Below are 16,323 nucleotides of genomic sequence, written 5' to 3' on the forward strand. Positions count from 1 at the left end.
ACAATTTTTTCCTGCTTTTTGAGCAATGTACCCTCTATTTTACCCTACAAATGATCTCACCAGTTCTGCTTCTTCCTTAACTGCCTTCACTGCAGAAGTTGGTAGATCTGCTTGTAGGAACCAGGCTTCCTTTACCAACAGTGACCATGTAGCCAAATGCTAGTCTTTGCAACATCGCTGGCCTGTACTGACAAGCCTCAGGGAAAACCGAAACACTTGATCCAAGTTGCAGACTTTTGTTATGCTGCTTTTTCCCTTCTTTCCCTCCTTGTGCCTAGCAGATGTGGGTTATGCAATCATCTTGTGACCAGCAGTCAACAAACATGAGAAGGGAAAGCCAAAAGCTACAAAATTTGGAGTGAAAAGCTAAGAAAGCGTCTGTGGCCTTGACAACCACACTGAGCTACTGAGTCAATGCCATAAGCCATCAGCCTAGACTCCATGTGAGAAAAATACCCCCTACTCATTGCGGCCACTGTGAGCCTGTCTATGACCGTGGCCTGTCATGCAAAGAAGACCACTTCTCCTCCTGGTCCTGTCATATCCGCCACCGACCAAACTCTGCACCAGCTTCAGCTGGTCAGGGAAGTAGGGAGGCAAATGTCAGATCCACAGCTCCATTCCCCTCCTGTTTCTTCTCTGTTAACTCCTTGCAGCCTACCGCCCCCCACAACCAAAGATTCTACAGCTCTATGGATGGAGCTGGGAAGGCTAATTCTCAGTGAAAGAATTCAGAGAGAAAGAGAAAAATATCGATGGTTTCATTTATAGGAAGAATATAAAGGAAATAAATAAGGGATGGAAGGGGAGACAAAACTTGCAAAGTATAGATCTGAGGTGCACATGAGGGGAGGGGGAGGGACCACCAGAGGAGGAGAGAGCATGAGGGTCTGTGGTGATGGTTTGCGGGTGAGGTGGTGATGGGAGATTTACAGGCACTGCACCTGAGGGGAGAAAAAAGTACTGTACAAAAATAAACAACAAAGTAAGAAAATGTTAACGTTTAATAATAATAATAAAGATTCTGTGTGGATCAATCAGTGGAAGAAAAGCCTGGAGGAGGCAGAAACATTCCCAACATAGCCTCACCCACTCGGTCACCCTGTCACTTTAAGAAGAGTGATGATTTCCCTTTCTTACAATTAAAGTAATGTAACAGCCATGACACAGCCCAAAGAGAAGGGCACTGTCATGTAATTCCATAGTTAACATCATAAAGAAATCTCAATCTTGAGAACTTTCAGATTTTTTTTTTCCATTTCTTTGTCAGTATCTATCTCATCTTAGGTCCACTCAGAGAAGCCCAGTCTCTGCCACTGAGAAACCCACAATGGCTCTCTGAAATGCAGCACCGTTCTGCTTTCAGCACATAGTCGAGGTTTCGTAATTAAGTGCACAGTTCCAGAGGGGCAAGGGCAAACGAGGGGCTTGGTGAGCTGGGATGACACAGGCTGGCCCCTGTCCATCAGCATCACCATAATGAGGACAAGCTCCCGGCTGCTGCTACACAACCTTGTGTGTGGCCACATTCGGCATCTGAACTTACGAGTCTTAGTTATTTTTAATAGAAAGCAGTTTGTTAAAACATAACATTTCCCAGCAAGAATTAGTCATTATGTTATTTAGCAATCTCCTCTAACGGTAATAGCTTAAATATTTACCAGGACTTGGGGTAGGGGGAAACTCCAATCTTTCTCTCGAAGACTTTCTATTGAGCTTATTCCAGGAATGTGGGTCAGAGTCCTCATTCAACAGCTTAATGCAGAATGAATCAAACTCCTGAGCTAGTGACATTCCCTTTGTTCTCCCCCGTCCAGGCTGTCAGCACAGGAAGTTCACAAATGCATCCAGTGGGTGCTCCCTGGATCCAAGGTTAATAAGTTGAAAGAGGGGTTTTAAGTCACTGACTGAAAAGATCTCCCTACTGGAGTGTAGCTTTACTCTAAGATACCATGGGAAATGCTTCCTTAGGAGTTGGGGTTGATGGCAGTCCTATCAAAGCATGGATAACATGCCCAAATAAGATGGCACAGTGTGAAATTATGCTGTGAACAGTCAAGATTATCATGAGAACATCAATGTTTTTTTTTTCTTTTTGTATTGCTTTAATGTAAAAATTCAGGAGGCATGCTGCCTGTTACATTCAGCTTTTAGCTTAGATCTGTCTGATACTTATAGCCTCTTTCAGGGCAATAGGTTTATCATGAAAGCCAAACTACGGGCAAGCAGGTGAGAATTTCACTGCTTCTAAAGAGACTGGAAAGAAGAGGTGTGTTCCTGCTTTGCAGGGAACCTTCAGGAAGCACCTGAAGGTGCTCTGCTTGACCAGCAGCAGTTCCTGCTGCACTGAAGGGAACATTCTCCCCTGACACATGGGAGCAAAGGTTAAGCTCTGGGAAGAGCTTGTAGGGTCGGTCAAACAGATGGAAGGTGCACACAGGATCAGTGGATAGATACACAGCAGGACGTCTGGGTAAGCCAGATAAATTGGGCAACACTCTTTATCAGCAGCCAGCTCCAGCTCATCTGTGACTTATGGGAAGCCACATTCTGTTTCCCTATATTCTAATCATGATCAGAAAGAGGCTAAATATTTCAGGTAAGGGAAAGGGAAAGGTACTAATACTGAACTTCCCATAATAGTTAGACACTCATTGGTGATCCTTTCCTTACTCTAAGTTTGCTGTACTCCTTAGGCAAGTTAAGTTGAACACTAGGACCTCTAGAGCAAACCACAGCCTACTTTCAAGCCATCTTACCTGAAATTCAGTCTTCGTATGAGTAAAAGCCTGACCTTTGCCACCAGTGGAGAATGTTTAAGAGTGTCCTAAAGCCATCTGAGTATCCTGCCTCTCTCACCCAGAAGCTAAGTGGAGGGGCCTGTGCCAGCCTGCAATAGCCCACACAGTGGTGTTTCAACAAGGTTAAGTTTGCTCGGTACAGATAAGGGGATGCAGAAGGTACAAAGTATCAATCAATAGTTTATGAATAAATGATTTTTGTGCTAGAGACCAGGGGATGTTGTTTGGTGCAGGTCTTATCCATTAGGTAATTTCCTGGGAGGGGAAGATGTGGGAGAGAATAAGGCAGTGAAAGACAGCGAGTAATAACTTACTCATGGTCCTAGTTCATGGATTTTCAAGTTCTCTTCATCTTTGTGACAGCCAAGGAAATGCTGTAACTAACACTAGCTCACCTTACAGGGTATATCTGATAACTTGACCTAATATCTCAAGCCAAAGCAGGGGTCAAATACTAGAACAAACTGATGGTAACACATGCGTTTCTACTATTCCAGTTTATTGAAATGAGTAAATTTATAGCTTTATTTGCATACAGAAAGGTGAACAAGAAAGGAAGTATGTACAAAACAGTTGTGTGGCTGATCGTTGCTTTTGAAATTTTATCTGCTTTCAAAAATTCACTACCTAGAAATATTTGCCTCCAGTTTAGCACATTTAGGTACTTGATAATATGAAACACTATTTCAAGTCTGTGTTTAAGATGACTAAGAAGTCAGATGAAAATTATATCGTACATGATCAGCTGTTACCATCAGCCATAACAGCACAGGCTTAGAGCTTGTCCTACTTGGGGTTAATCAATAGAGGGTCATCAGGCCACCATCTGGTTTAGATCCTGAGCTGTCACCGTCTTCTTCCATGTTGTGGTTGATTAACACCCACAAAAACCTGAGCATTGGGGGGTTAAGAGACAACATTACAAAACCCAACATATACAAAAAGAAATTAACTCATTTTAGCAAGAACAAGCCCTTCAGAACTTTGCTAACAAAAGGACTAAAAATGAACTAAGAAAGTTTCCAAGGTTATGAGGAGAAAAATACTGCAGATACTAGATTTTCAATGATAACACTAAATACTTCTACAGCTTCTCTCCTCCCCTCCCATTTGTCTTCTGGAGACTGGGGCCTCCAGAAAGTTTTCCAGTCACTTTACAAGGTCAAGCGTAACCCGTAATGGGCATCTAGAATGTCTGACATTTTCACATTTAGATGTGTTGTTCTGCAGAATACAGTCCTTCATGGCTAACATTGAGTTCAGGTTTTCTTCACTATTAACTGATTTTCTGGAACTTCAGCTCAAAAGGAGGGTCCCCTCTTCCACAGAAAGGATAAAGGTTGTTCCCATTAGCAACTCTAGTTACTGGGGTTAGCGACTGCTGAGAAGGCAGAGATTCTCAGATCTGTGAATCATTAGATATATATATATTTTTGCCCTGTAAGACTCTGCTGCTTGTACAAGGTAAGTAATATTATATGAAGGCATGAGCAAAATTGATTGAAAAGAGAATCAAAGGGAACAGAAGCAAAGAGACAAATTATATTTTCTCCCACTTTGAAATAATTGAGAAGAAATTAGAAATGGAATAGTTGTGTCTTTGAGGGAAAAATGATCTTCAGAAAGAGAAGTTATATCCTTAAAAAACATCTTCCAAAGGCCTAGGGACAAGTTGGATTTGCATCCATTTTATTGTAAAAATTCTCTTTAAATGATGGTCGAAGCAAGATAGAAGAAAGTGTCTGGGTCTACAACACTCCTTAGGTTTTATGCTCTAACACAGAACCCCAAACAACTTTGAACAGTAAGAATTTTAATATTTATTCAAAATAGTGTGATCTGAAAGGTTGTGGTACTTGTATTTCCCAGAGGGTATCTGTAGATAGTTTTATAGAAGGCTCAAAGGATGCAATTGGCATGTATTCAAATAGGGAAACTACTTCATTTACATTTAAACTAGAGAGTTTAGATTCTTAATTTATTTAAAGCCATAGATTCAGATTAGCTTAAATCTAGACAGAAAGTGAAAGATATTTTACAAGTGGAAGAAGCAGCAAGAAATACGGCAGCAGATAATAATATGTCAAAGCTGGAACAAGGGCAGAAGTCAGGACTTGTCTGGCCATTAGCTTTGTCCTTGACTACTAAGGTCAATCTTTTGGTTCTCTGGGGAGTCAGCATGCCGGGTTCCTAGGGAAGTATAGACAAAGTAAAAACCCATGGTTAGAAATTTTGGATTGAATACCAATGTGTTAATTTGCAAGTCATTATTAAAATTATGCATATTAAAGTCAACAATAGTATCCTAAGGCAGATGTGAAGACTGAATAAGATAATAAATGTAGAACATATACAAAAGTGATTAATGGAAGTGCTCAAAATTTTTAGCTTTTTTCTCCCAAGAGAGGTCTCCTCTTCCCATCCCCCAATCTACGAGTTTAGCAGGTTGACCAAAATTACCCTTTTTTCATCTTCGAGATAAAATGATGAGAGCCTTCACTTGATGAAAGACTTTTGGGATTTTGGTAGTGGATAAAGTAGAGACATGTATTTGTGGAGGTTAGAACACATAATCCCTACAACAAACACATCGATGAAAATGAACTTTACTTCAATCAAAAAATAAAATGATCTAAGTAATGAGTCTTTATTAGGAGCTCTGGTCTTAAACATGTAGTCAGTGCTTTTATAGCATTAGCAATTACCTGGATGCTTGTTAAACAAAAGCTTTCCCAGCACTAAAGGGGATTCCTTAGGGCTGGGTCTCAAGAGTTTACCTTTTCAAAAATCTCACCCAGTTAGTTGGAGCAGATTTTATGGAAAAGTATTTTAAGAAACAATGCAATTATAGAACTGGGGAGAGGAGGAAAGACCCAAATTGCAAGTAATCTCAATCTTTATGACAGTTTATTTACCTAAAGTAATTAAATTATAGTTGGGTTACGTCATGAATGGGGCAAGACTGAAGAGAATAACTGGATTCTTTTCATTCTTTTGCTGTTCTAAGCCATCAGCTCTGTCCTACCTTCTCCAAAATGTGGACAGGACTCATCTTCCCCACAAACTTCAAGCTTCCAGGACAGAAAAAGCCTCTGACTGGTAAGAAAGATGTCACAATGGCCCTTCCTGGGTCACAGTGGGAGCTGGTTAGACCTGCTAACTAACCTAGGAGAAAGTCCTCTAGCCAGAAAAATCAACCTGCACAGTACTGAACCTGTACTGCTTTTGAAGAATATACTGGCAGCTGTCACCATTTTGGGGTTTAAAACCATCAGACTATTTCAGACTAATTTTGGGTCCCTTCACAAACAAATCTTGGTTGATTTGGGAGGTAGAAGACCTATGACTGTCCTCTGTTTAAATGGCCTGTCGTCTTCTGCTTTTGTACCTTCTATGGGAAACCAGTTACTACTAGGGCACTTTGCAAAAACTTCAATCGGAAGGTAACTAGAATGTTGTAATTATTTAGCTTAACTTCTATTTATAACTGACATAACAACACAAAGAATATAACAGAAGGCCATATCCTTATAGTTATGTTACTCTTTTTTGTAAGTATAAGAATTCTTAAATGAGTTAAGTATAGATTTCAATTATATTTATTTACTTGTAAGTTAAAGATTTAACTTTTCCCAATTCTAACACTGCAGTTTGTCTCTCACACGCTGTTGTACATTGTTTTCACCAATTCTCCCAAGATAAGAGAAATAGAACCTTCTACTTACGGAAGTTAGGCAAAAGGATTTCCAAAAGGATCCCTATATACATCAGAAGATGCAGGTTGAGGAGAAACCATCTAGGGAGATAAAACCATCCACTAATAGGTAAAATAGCAGTTATAAAAATAACCCTAAATTAAGATTTTTCAAATTCTTTAAAGCATTACTTAGGTTACATGTGAATGAGATATTGCAAGAAATTATGATGACTTATGTTTTCTTGTTAGAAACTGGTGATACACATTTATTATTTACATCTAGACCAAGGTTCAGGTGAATTTGTTTCTTCTCCCCCCCACCCCCGCCCCATAAATCAATAAATGGGGAGTATGATTTTATGAGCTAAAGCGGTATGGGTGAGAAATTAGTAATTAAATCTGGAAGATTTTTCAAAGAAATATTTTGGGGTCCTCTCTGGTGGTGCACCTGGTTGGGATGCAGCACTGCAAGCTAGCCTCAGCCACCTCAGTGTGAGTTCGATCCCCATCCCGGAGCTGACCCACATGGCACGGCAGACCTCTCCTGACCCGCCCGCTGCTCCCCTCAGCAGTGTTCTTCATTGATCTGCCTGTTCTGCTCCCCACTCTGTCTCTGGTGAAGCCTCTCACTGCCCCTGTACCTCTGGCCTATACCCCAGTTCTGTATGCATAAAGACATCTAATTTTTTTTTAAAGCTGATATTCTTTTTTAAAAAAGTATTTTGGTTTAATTTTCTCTCAAAATGTTCTTATAAGCTAGGTTAAGTGGAAAAACAAAGGATTTTCTCTATATGGTATATATTTATCAAAGCAGGATAGAAATCCTACAGAATAATCTTTTCTTACTTTGAGTTGATGTTTAAGTTGTGATGGTTCTCAATGATAAATTTGTTCAACCATGTTTTACCATCAAAAAGTCACAATACAAGCAGGGCTTATCCAGGAGGTGGTAGCTCTGTGAGGCACAGACTTTGGGGCATTCGCTGCTAGGGGTTCATACTTACAGAGGCTTGTGGTGAACTGAAAGAATCTTTAGAGAAAGGGTTCTCAAATGCATTGTCAGCAGATTTGGTAACTGGCGGGACACTTTGTCTGGGAGTTGGCTTTGGTGGTTCTGGAAGGTGAAAAATCCGAGATATCAGTTGACAGACAAGATATCTCCAAATATCGGTGATATATACAAGTCCTCTGGTAAGCCTATTTGAAATTTAGTTCCATACTTTCTGAAATTTCTATCAGTGGAACAAAAATCACTACCAAAATGCTAGTAACTCCAGTGATTATTACAGGCAAATTTATCACAGGAGAAGAAGCCAGGTACATTTACCTGTTGTGGAGGAGATTCAAGATTCCCCCAACTAAGTCCATGGAATATAATATGGTTGAGGCTTTATCATATGGCCCAGGTATCACCACCCGTTTTGTATCAATGACTTGGCAGCCTTGTTAAGCAATGTCACAAGAGGGCAGCATCGGGCCAGTCCTCAGAGGCAGTCAACTAAGGTAAATAGCATCATAAGTCAATAGTTGTGTCCATAACAGCTGCTTATAAAAAGATAGAAAGAAACAAGAAAGTTTTTGGTAGGTGGGAGAGGGTTCTACTGAGGGAATGAGGGCTTATATGACTGCAGAAGTACAGGCTGGTATACTTGGACTAGCAGACAGTGGTGTGGACAGCTTACCATTAATTTTTTGCAACAGTTGATTAGCATCAAAGTCATCATGGTCTGCATTCTCCTGAAGAATGCCAACTTTGCTGTTGAAATAACTGGAGAAGGCACTGGAAGTCCCAGAGGAAGACTGTTCTCCCTTCCTCGCAGGCACAGCAGGTGGTTGCCGCAGTTGGAAGTCTTTAAACATTTCTTTCACTTCCTTGACTTCTCTGTCCCCAAGAGGGTCCAAGGCAGTGAAGGCATCACTGGAGATGTCCTTTGGGGGGCCCATTCTGGGAGGTGGTTGAGGAGGAGTAGTCAGGAGAGAGGAGAGCATAGAAGAGGACTGGGCAGCTCCAGAGGGTGGTGGGAAAATATCCTGAAAAGGATTCCCCAAAGGACTTGTTGATGACCAAGCATTGGGTGCCACTGAGGCTGATGGGCCCCAAACAGCAGGGGCTGGAGGGGAAGGTGAGGCTGCATAGGATGAAGGCTGGCTCCAACCTGCAACAGCTGGGCTTGCGGAAAAAACGATTGCTTGGCCAAATCCTGCAGGTGGGCCACCCATCAGGGTTCCCGGAGCCACTGAAGTGGACTGATTGAAGACTAAAGATGCTGGGTTCCAGGGTGCTGCTTGAGTGGGTGCAACTGGGACACCACCTGAAGGAAGAGGGAGGGAGAGAGAACTTCTCAGAAAACAAGCTGGGGGAGAATTCTTGAGTTTCAGAATGAACAAAAGGGGAGGTTTTGTAGAAGCATTTCTTGGCCAACACCTTCAAGTTTTGAGCATGACATCAAAATAAGGGCTCTAAGAGATTCAACAATCACTAACCGTTAACTAGCTAAACAGCACAGCTAGCATTCCAGTGCTGGCTACATTTCAAAGTCCATATTCTTTCTGACATGATTTTTTTTAAAAAAACCTTCCCTCCTTCAAGTGTGCTGGACTATGGTGATGGCACACGGGTGACTTGGTGATGGCAAACCCACGAGGATTATAATTGAGATGAAAGAAAAAATGTACAAAATGATGTAAAAATAAACCATTATATTATTCAAAAACAAACAAACAAACAAAAAACTTCCCTCCTTCTATGAGTAGTATAGAAGATGGTATCTAGTCATAAAAAGCGAGTCTTTTCATATGGATGTAGACGTTGTACATACATGTATGTGTGTGTAGACAGAGTGCATTTCCACTAGAACAGAGCCTCTTAGTAGTATGAACTTATTTACTAAGTGGTATATTTACAAATACAAACCATGCTGGTTATGAAGTAGTTAATTAAGCTACTTCTTTGGGCACTTGGAATCACTGGTGTGAGTTTTTACTGCAGCTGGTTCACGTCTGGGGTCTGATGCAAACCAGCTCTCACGTGTGTGCACTCGGCTGCTACAGACTTGAGTCCTGAAGAAACCAAAGTTTCAAAGTTTCCTTGTTTTTTGCTTGCCAAGGTAGACACAGCTATATAAAGGGATGATAAAATGTAGCTGATGCCAAAATAGTTTTAGACTTTCATATATAAAAATAGAGGAAAGCCTGGTTATCGTGGGAGAGCTGTTTCAAATAAAAGTGCTTCCTGCCATGTGTCACTCACTAAACCTTGCCAGAAGTCAGAACAGAGCATTTGAAAGGGGAAGGGAGGGAGAAAAGATCATGTGAAGGAAGATACCTTCCAAGGTAACCCGCACCCTGTGTGCAGGCACCAGGGAGCTGTGGAGGAAAGGTTCTCTCTCCTTACTCTGCTGAGTGGGGCAGAAACCACTTAAATCACTAAAATCTTGTGGTTACCAGGCTTGTTCCCTCCTGTCTTTAAAGGCGCATTTCCTACATCTTCTTCTATTATGTAAAGTGTTTTCTCTCTTACCTCTTCCTAAGCATCAACAACCCAGTTAAAATGTCATCACCTGCAGAAAAACCTAAATTCGGCCTGGTACCTATTTACAAACGATGTTCTGCTCTCAAAACCTACTTCCTCTGAGCTTTGAAGCAGAGAGTTATTTAATTGTAAAAGTTTTCTCGCCCCATTCACAAAGGCTTTCAAACTTGAGTAAGGGATGTTTTTGTTTCCAGAGTAAGAACTATTCTGAAGAGGATTTTCAGAGATTAATGTGACAAGAAAGTCTATCTTGGAATTACTTAACATTGAAGACTGATGTACTTAACGCCAGCCCATCTGATTTTAGTGTGCTCATAGAGACAGGCGGTAAGAAGATTTATCATACAATTGGGAAGGTCGCAGTCTATGACAGTAGAGACTAAAAGTTGGGTGCATTGGGTCTGAATCCAGCCCCCCCATCCTGCTGTGGTACTTTTTGTCATCTGGAGCAGGATTTTGTTTTTTTTTTTTTAATGAAATGCTAATTCAAACACTTTCCATAGATACAAAAATTAGACTTAATTTACACTAAAAAAATAAGCATAGTCCTTTTATAACTAATGAAGGAGGAAATTCTCATAGGTTTCTAAAAGTGGGATTAGTTTGAATTAAGTCATTGCTAGTGTTTTTAAAACAAATCTACTTAAACTTTTTAAACCAAAGTCAGAGTCACTCACTAATAAGAACTAGGGTAGATTTTTATCATTTCTCTTACCATCTTTAGGAAAATGTGCGACTTGCGTCATAGACAGATGGTAGTGGAGTGGTAGGAAAAGAGAAAAAAACATATTTTGGGAAATTAATGACTTACTTAGTATATATTGATGGCAGCCTTCTTTCCCACCTACCAGATTATATACATTGTGTTTCCAAGACATTTAAGGCCCCTTGGGGAATGTAGGGGCAAGGAGGAGAAAAAGAGAGTGTGAGTATAAAATTTAATTTTATTACCTTCTGATGCTAGATTAAAATACACAGTAGTTAGTCAAAGCTGAAGACTCAGCTTTCAACAATAGTCTCTCCCCACCCCCCAGTTCTCCAGAGGAGACAGTCTCCCAGCTGGGTCTGCGGAAGCCAGACCTACAACCTTCCATGGTCTGGCTGAGGATCGCTGCTAGTGGACAGGGGCTATACTGTAGAGCTCAGTTTGAGTTCCATGTCCAAATGTGGAGGAGTCATCAGTATTCTGCAGTTGTCCCCCCCAATGCCTCACCAGGGGCACCTAGCCAAATCTCTTCCCTTCGTCTGAATAAATTAACAGTTATAGGGACCAGCTGTATTTTCAGGCTGACTTGTTAAATATTGGCTGTAAAATTTCTTCAGGGCATTGATATGAGACTACAAAGCTCTGTGATGAGATCTAGTCTTGGACACTACCTGCTAAGTCTCTACAGTTCTGTAAAGAAAAGCACAGATCAGCTCCACTTGGGGTGCAGGGAAAGAGGGATGATGAAAGGGAGAAGCCTCTAAGAGACATGCAGGCTGAGGGGTATTCTCTCAGTGGTGAATGCAAGTAGAGAGACAAGCTGGAACAAGTGGCCTTCTAGCACCCACAAGGATTTGGGCCATGTTGCAGCCCCCTCCTTGCCACTATGCTCCAGGGATGATTACACTGATTCAGTCATCAGGGCTCAAATAGCTTCTTATGCAGGGAAGTGGCAAGAAAAAAAGAAAGAAAAGAAAAAAAAAAAAAGAGTCCTGATGATAGACTGCAGGAAGCAGAGAAAGTCAAGTTTTACAAAGGTAAGGACAGCCCCTCTTCAGCTGTTCTTCCAGTACCCTCCAGAGCTGGGGTCTATGTGGAAGGTTGTACAGGTACTGAGAAGCAGAAAGGTGAAGGGAATCCCCATCAGCACGCAAACACTACTGCTGGGGTTTCCAGAAGCAAACTGTTTTGGAGGCTGTGGGCAATGAGCAATAGTGCCAGCTCTTGGAGTGAACTTCCCCACTGTCCTGCGGGTGGCTCAGAGGCTCACAGGGACTAATGAACATTTGGGAATGACGGCAGCAGCACTTCTGAGCTGTGTGATAAAATCCCTTATTTTTGTGGCCTTTTCAACTTCAGATTCTAATTCTTACCTACCAACTCTATGAAAACACTGAGCAAGCCAAATGGATCTGGGGATATACCTGTCCCACATATGCCCAGACGGAATGTCGCTCAGAACCTAGGATGTTCTATGACTTTCACTTGCTTTGGACTTAATTCCTGTTGGGAGTATGTGATTCTTCCAAGAGGCCTAGAAGCTTAAAAAGGTATCAAGCATCTGTCTGGTAATGACAAGCTTTACATACAAGACATGCATGTTGCTACTTTTTCCAATAGAGATAGGCAAATTTCTCTCTTCTCCAGCCTTTTTCCCTGTGTGAGTTGGTTCAGGTAAGTGCAAAACTGAAAATGGCTCACTACTCACTTGTCAAACCCAAGAAACCAAGTTGACTTACAAGTCAAAAGTAGCAAAAGGGGGCTGCTTCATACCTAAGAAGTGGGAGAAGGGTTCCTCTAGGATGTGCAAAGCATGTGCCCTGGGGACTTAAGGACATGAAGTGACTTCTTTCTGTGTGTCACCGTCTTGTGAATGGAAGTAATAGAGCGACCCTAACTCCACCTCTCACACCTACCTAGACCCGAAAGGGGCCCCCCTGAGGCAGAAGCACTTGTTTTGAAGAGATCCAGAGGGTTGGTCTGTAGGGCTGTAGATTGTCCTGTAGGTGACGTCTGGCCTGGAGATTCTGAGACGGGAGGAGCAAAGATGTCTGATGCAAGCAAGTCACTTGCTGGAGACTGACAGGCAGAGAGGGAGATACAAGAGTCATCAGTAACCATGAGATGTAGCTTATTCTGTTCCTACTGGGTACTTTAAGTTTGAGAACCATAAAAAGAAAATACTTTTCCTGTTATTGATAATCTATCATTAAAAAAGGGCAAAAAAAATCAAGAGAGACATCTTGCAAAGAATGAATAGCATATTGGGTATTGGTAGCTGACCCACGGAAACGTTGAAATTGAAATCTCTTGCTAATTTGCATATTTGTATCGGTATAGTGTCCTTACTAGCTAATAGCTTAAAGCTTTCAGAAAGCAAGGACAATTATAAGAAAGAGTCTGACTCTTTTTGATCATTCTGCTGGATTTGAAATCAGTTTGCATGAGATGATACTTTAGGCTAATCATTAGCTTGTGTATTTCGAAGAGAAAGACACTTAGAGGAACTACAATTTCAGTTGCTTTGGAATGCACTGATAATAAATACATACGTCTCTTACATATCTTCTGACAATGAATCACTCAGTAAGTATTTAAAAGAGGAACAAACTTAGGAGTTTGACACCACCTTGTACATTAATGCCTTGTGGGAGCTGTGCGGGGCATGTGTTAGTGTGGGGAAGGGCTAAAAGGAATCATAAGAACCTTCCCCTCCCCTTCCAGGACATGATGATCAAACTTACCCGAGGTACAGAAGCATAGCAGCATAAAAAAATGGAAACACTTGTGTTTAGTTAATAAGAAGTAACAAGACATGCAAACGGCAAGCAGGACGTGACAAACACTGTGGAGTAAGAAGCCATTAGAGGAAGGTATTCCTGGAGAACGCTGTGTCTTATCCCACCTTCTATTTACAGCCACACAGGAAACTGCAATAGCAGCAGGAAAGAGAGAACTTGCATCATACCACCCTTTGGTACCGAACATGCATTCTGCCAATGGTTATGTGGAGAAGACAATTCACCTTAGCAGTCCTTCTGCCTCTTCCTGGTTTGGTACTTTGTGGAGGTGGGATAATGGCAATGGAGTCTTGTGGTGAGGACTGGACAGAGCTTTCCAAGTCCTGCTTTACGCCATTCGGTACAGAGAGTCCTTTGACAGGGCTTCCCACAAAAGGGTTCGGGGAGGATTTGATATGGAAGCCGTTCTGTTCTCTTTCAGATACCCCATTTTGATTTCTCACCGCTGGCTGTGTTTGCGTACTTGAAAAGGGCCATGGGCCTGTCTGAGCTTCCTGTTTGCCAGTCCGGTTAGAGATTTGGTCAAACTGCTGACCAAAGTAATCAACATCCCCATTCAAGGGCCCATTACTCAGTGGAGAAGACAAGCTACTCAAATTCTCTTTCTTCTGATCTGGAGAGTTGTGAGAATCAAACGAAGAGGGTGTTGATTGGTCTGGATGTACAAAAGGATCATCACGGAAAGGATCAGGATTAGGAGTGGGGAAGAAGTTGAGATTGGCAGAAAAGGCATTTTCAGGCACAAAAGATGCCTGAGGTTTTGGTCGAGGGAGGGAACAGGAGGTGATGCCATTTGTTAAGAATGAATTTTCTCTTAAAGAATTCTGATTGGTGTCGATTTCAGAGTTTAGATCCACTAACAGGATATCTTTGCTTTCCTATCACATTTGGAAAGAAAAAAAAAAAAAGAAAGGGTTAGTCCATTTTGTGACTTCAAATGAGAAAGCTCATAAAATGACGGTGATTATCAAAATTCCTATCGATGTTTGATCTTGACAAACTAGATGACCATTATTTCTTCCTCCCATCACCTCCCTAGTTGTGTTTACTAGTTGTTGACTGGGTCTTCCTATTCCCATCTCGTTCCCTTTAAGTCTGATATTTACAGGTGAACTCTTGTTTACTTTAGTCAAGTCTCCACTTACCCTTTATAGACTGAGTTCATGATCATTGCTGTTTCAATTCATGGCTTTGAAAGTCTTACAGGGAATTTGTTGGGAGTCACTTTACTCAATGATCTAAGTATATTAAGCTTATCACAGGAAGAAATGACATCAGAAACATAGCTCAACCTCAGACTTGATAAGTTTCTTCTGTTGGATCCCCAACAACAAGTAACATTATCTAAGTGGTCAATCAACTGACAGACACATCCATAGTTTATAGTCCTAGTTGTGAGGAAATTTAAGGTCAAATACATTTCTTTACATGTGGCTTATCTTTGGAAGGTAGGCAAAAGATACCCCTTATACCAAAGCCTAATATATATGCCCTTGTAAATACTTAAGGATCTTTTTTAAGGTGTTAGCTAAGTTTTACCCTTATCACGCTAGTCTCTCCTTTGTACATACTCTTTGTTTACATTCTCTGAAGAAAGTGATACTCAGAAATGCAGATATAATCCAACATCATCGGTTGTCACCCATAGCTTAGAGAGGTCTACATTGTGACAATTGCCTCGTGTACTTAATGGATAAAGCCAACTAATCTTTAATTTCCATTTAATGTATATATTATGTATATTTATATATTATAAATAGTCTTGATATATAGAGTAGAGTGTGGTTTTATAGTTTAATTTGAAAGGCACATTAAATGTGTAACTCTAGAATCCCTTTGTATCATTTTTCTGGTCTGTTTACTATTTGGATTCTCAATTGTCAGGTAAGACATCTTCACATTAAAGTAAAAATTTGATAAATCTGACCTGTATTTATTCAAGGCAATGATATAAACTAGGTTTATTCAGGATAGAGCTACTATAAACTCAGGTCTTCCTTTGACTGATGTTAGCCAATTAAATACTTAATTATTATATCATAGAGGAATAGAAACAATGGAAAAGGCCCAGAAGAAATGGATCTTAGAGATTTAGCATTCCTAGCATTTCCTTGCACAGATTTTAATCACTGAGACAAACAACAACAACAAAAATTTTGATCACTGAGACAAACAACAAAACACCCTCAAAGGAACATAAAATTCTCAAACTAGGAGGTGAAAGGGGGGCTTGAATAGTCCTCCTTGGCTTTAAGAGAAAAAACCCAAATTTTTAGAAAGTTATGGATGGTCCTTAGTCAGACCTGAGTGGTATGTTGTTCTTTGGCTCCCTTTACTGTAAGGTATACAAACACGATTTTAAAAGTCAGGTATTTGTTTTTAAACCAGAATAATTTGTAAAACCAGAAGAAAGGACTTGTAATTAAAAAAAAAAAAAGCTAATCAAAGAAATGGATTGGAATATCTCTTATTGGAGGGATCCAAGCAATCAAAAGGTAGGACAAAATGTATTACAAAAGCTTGTGATTTCAGTATTTATTGATTTATTATGCGCCACCTCTGGGTTAGAACAGTTGGGTGTTCACAGCTGGTAGCGTCCTCCTTCTCAAATACTTCAGAAGAAGTTCTTAGGACACCAAACAGGGGCCACAATGTTAGACTTCTGAACAATCACCCTATAAGTAAAATGTATAAGGCTCTCCTCAGGTTGGGTTTGTTGTTATTCAACATTAAAAAACCTAGTTCACTGGCTACAACTCAAAGTGTTTAACTCCTCATCCATCCTC

The 16,323-nt window shown here is 40.8% G+C and overlaps 1 protein-coding gene across 3 annotated transcripts in view; it reads right to left on the reverse strand.

The window, feature by feature from the left end:
- Positions 1-3,289: 3,289 nt before the first annotated feature.
- Positions 3,290-16,323, reverse strand: part of DAB2 (Dab, mitogen-responsive phosphoprotein, homolog 2 (Drosophila)) — a 48,343-nt gene continuing 35,309 nt past the window's right edge. Inside the window, exons 10-16 of one of the 3 annotated variants that reach the window (XR_001145206.1) lie at positions 13,762-14,415; positions 12,653-12,815; positions 8,181-8,810; positions 7,503-7,612; positions 6,527-6,597; positions 4,841-4,991; positions 3,290-3,692 (exon numbers count right to left, since the gene is read on the reverse strand). Coding sequence is in view for 2 of the 3 variants with exons in the window: in XM_004678106.2 (XP_004678163.1) it covers positions 6,532-6,597; positions 7,503-7,612; positions 8,181-8,810; positions 12,653-12,815; positions 13,762-14,415 (1,623 nt within the window). In the remaining variant the exon portion in view is untranslated. Of the gene's footprint in view, positions 4,992-6,526; positions 6,598-7,502; positions 7,613-8,180; positions 8,811-12,652; positions 12,816-13,761; positions 14,416-16,323 lie in introns of all 3 variants that reach the window. The other 2 variants (XM_004678106.2, XM_004678107.2) reach the window with 2 other exon arrangements.

Source organism: Condylura cristata, unplaced genomic scaffold (assembly GCF_000260355.1).
Source record: "Condylura cristata isolate star-nosed mole 26May11 unplaced genomic scaffold, ConCri1.0 scaffold00007, whole genome shotgun sequence".
Taxonomy (NCBI): domain Eukaryota; kingdom Metazoa; phylum Chordata; class Mammalia; order Eulipotyphla; family Talpidae; genus Condylura; species Condylura cristata.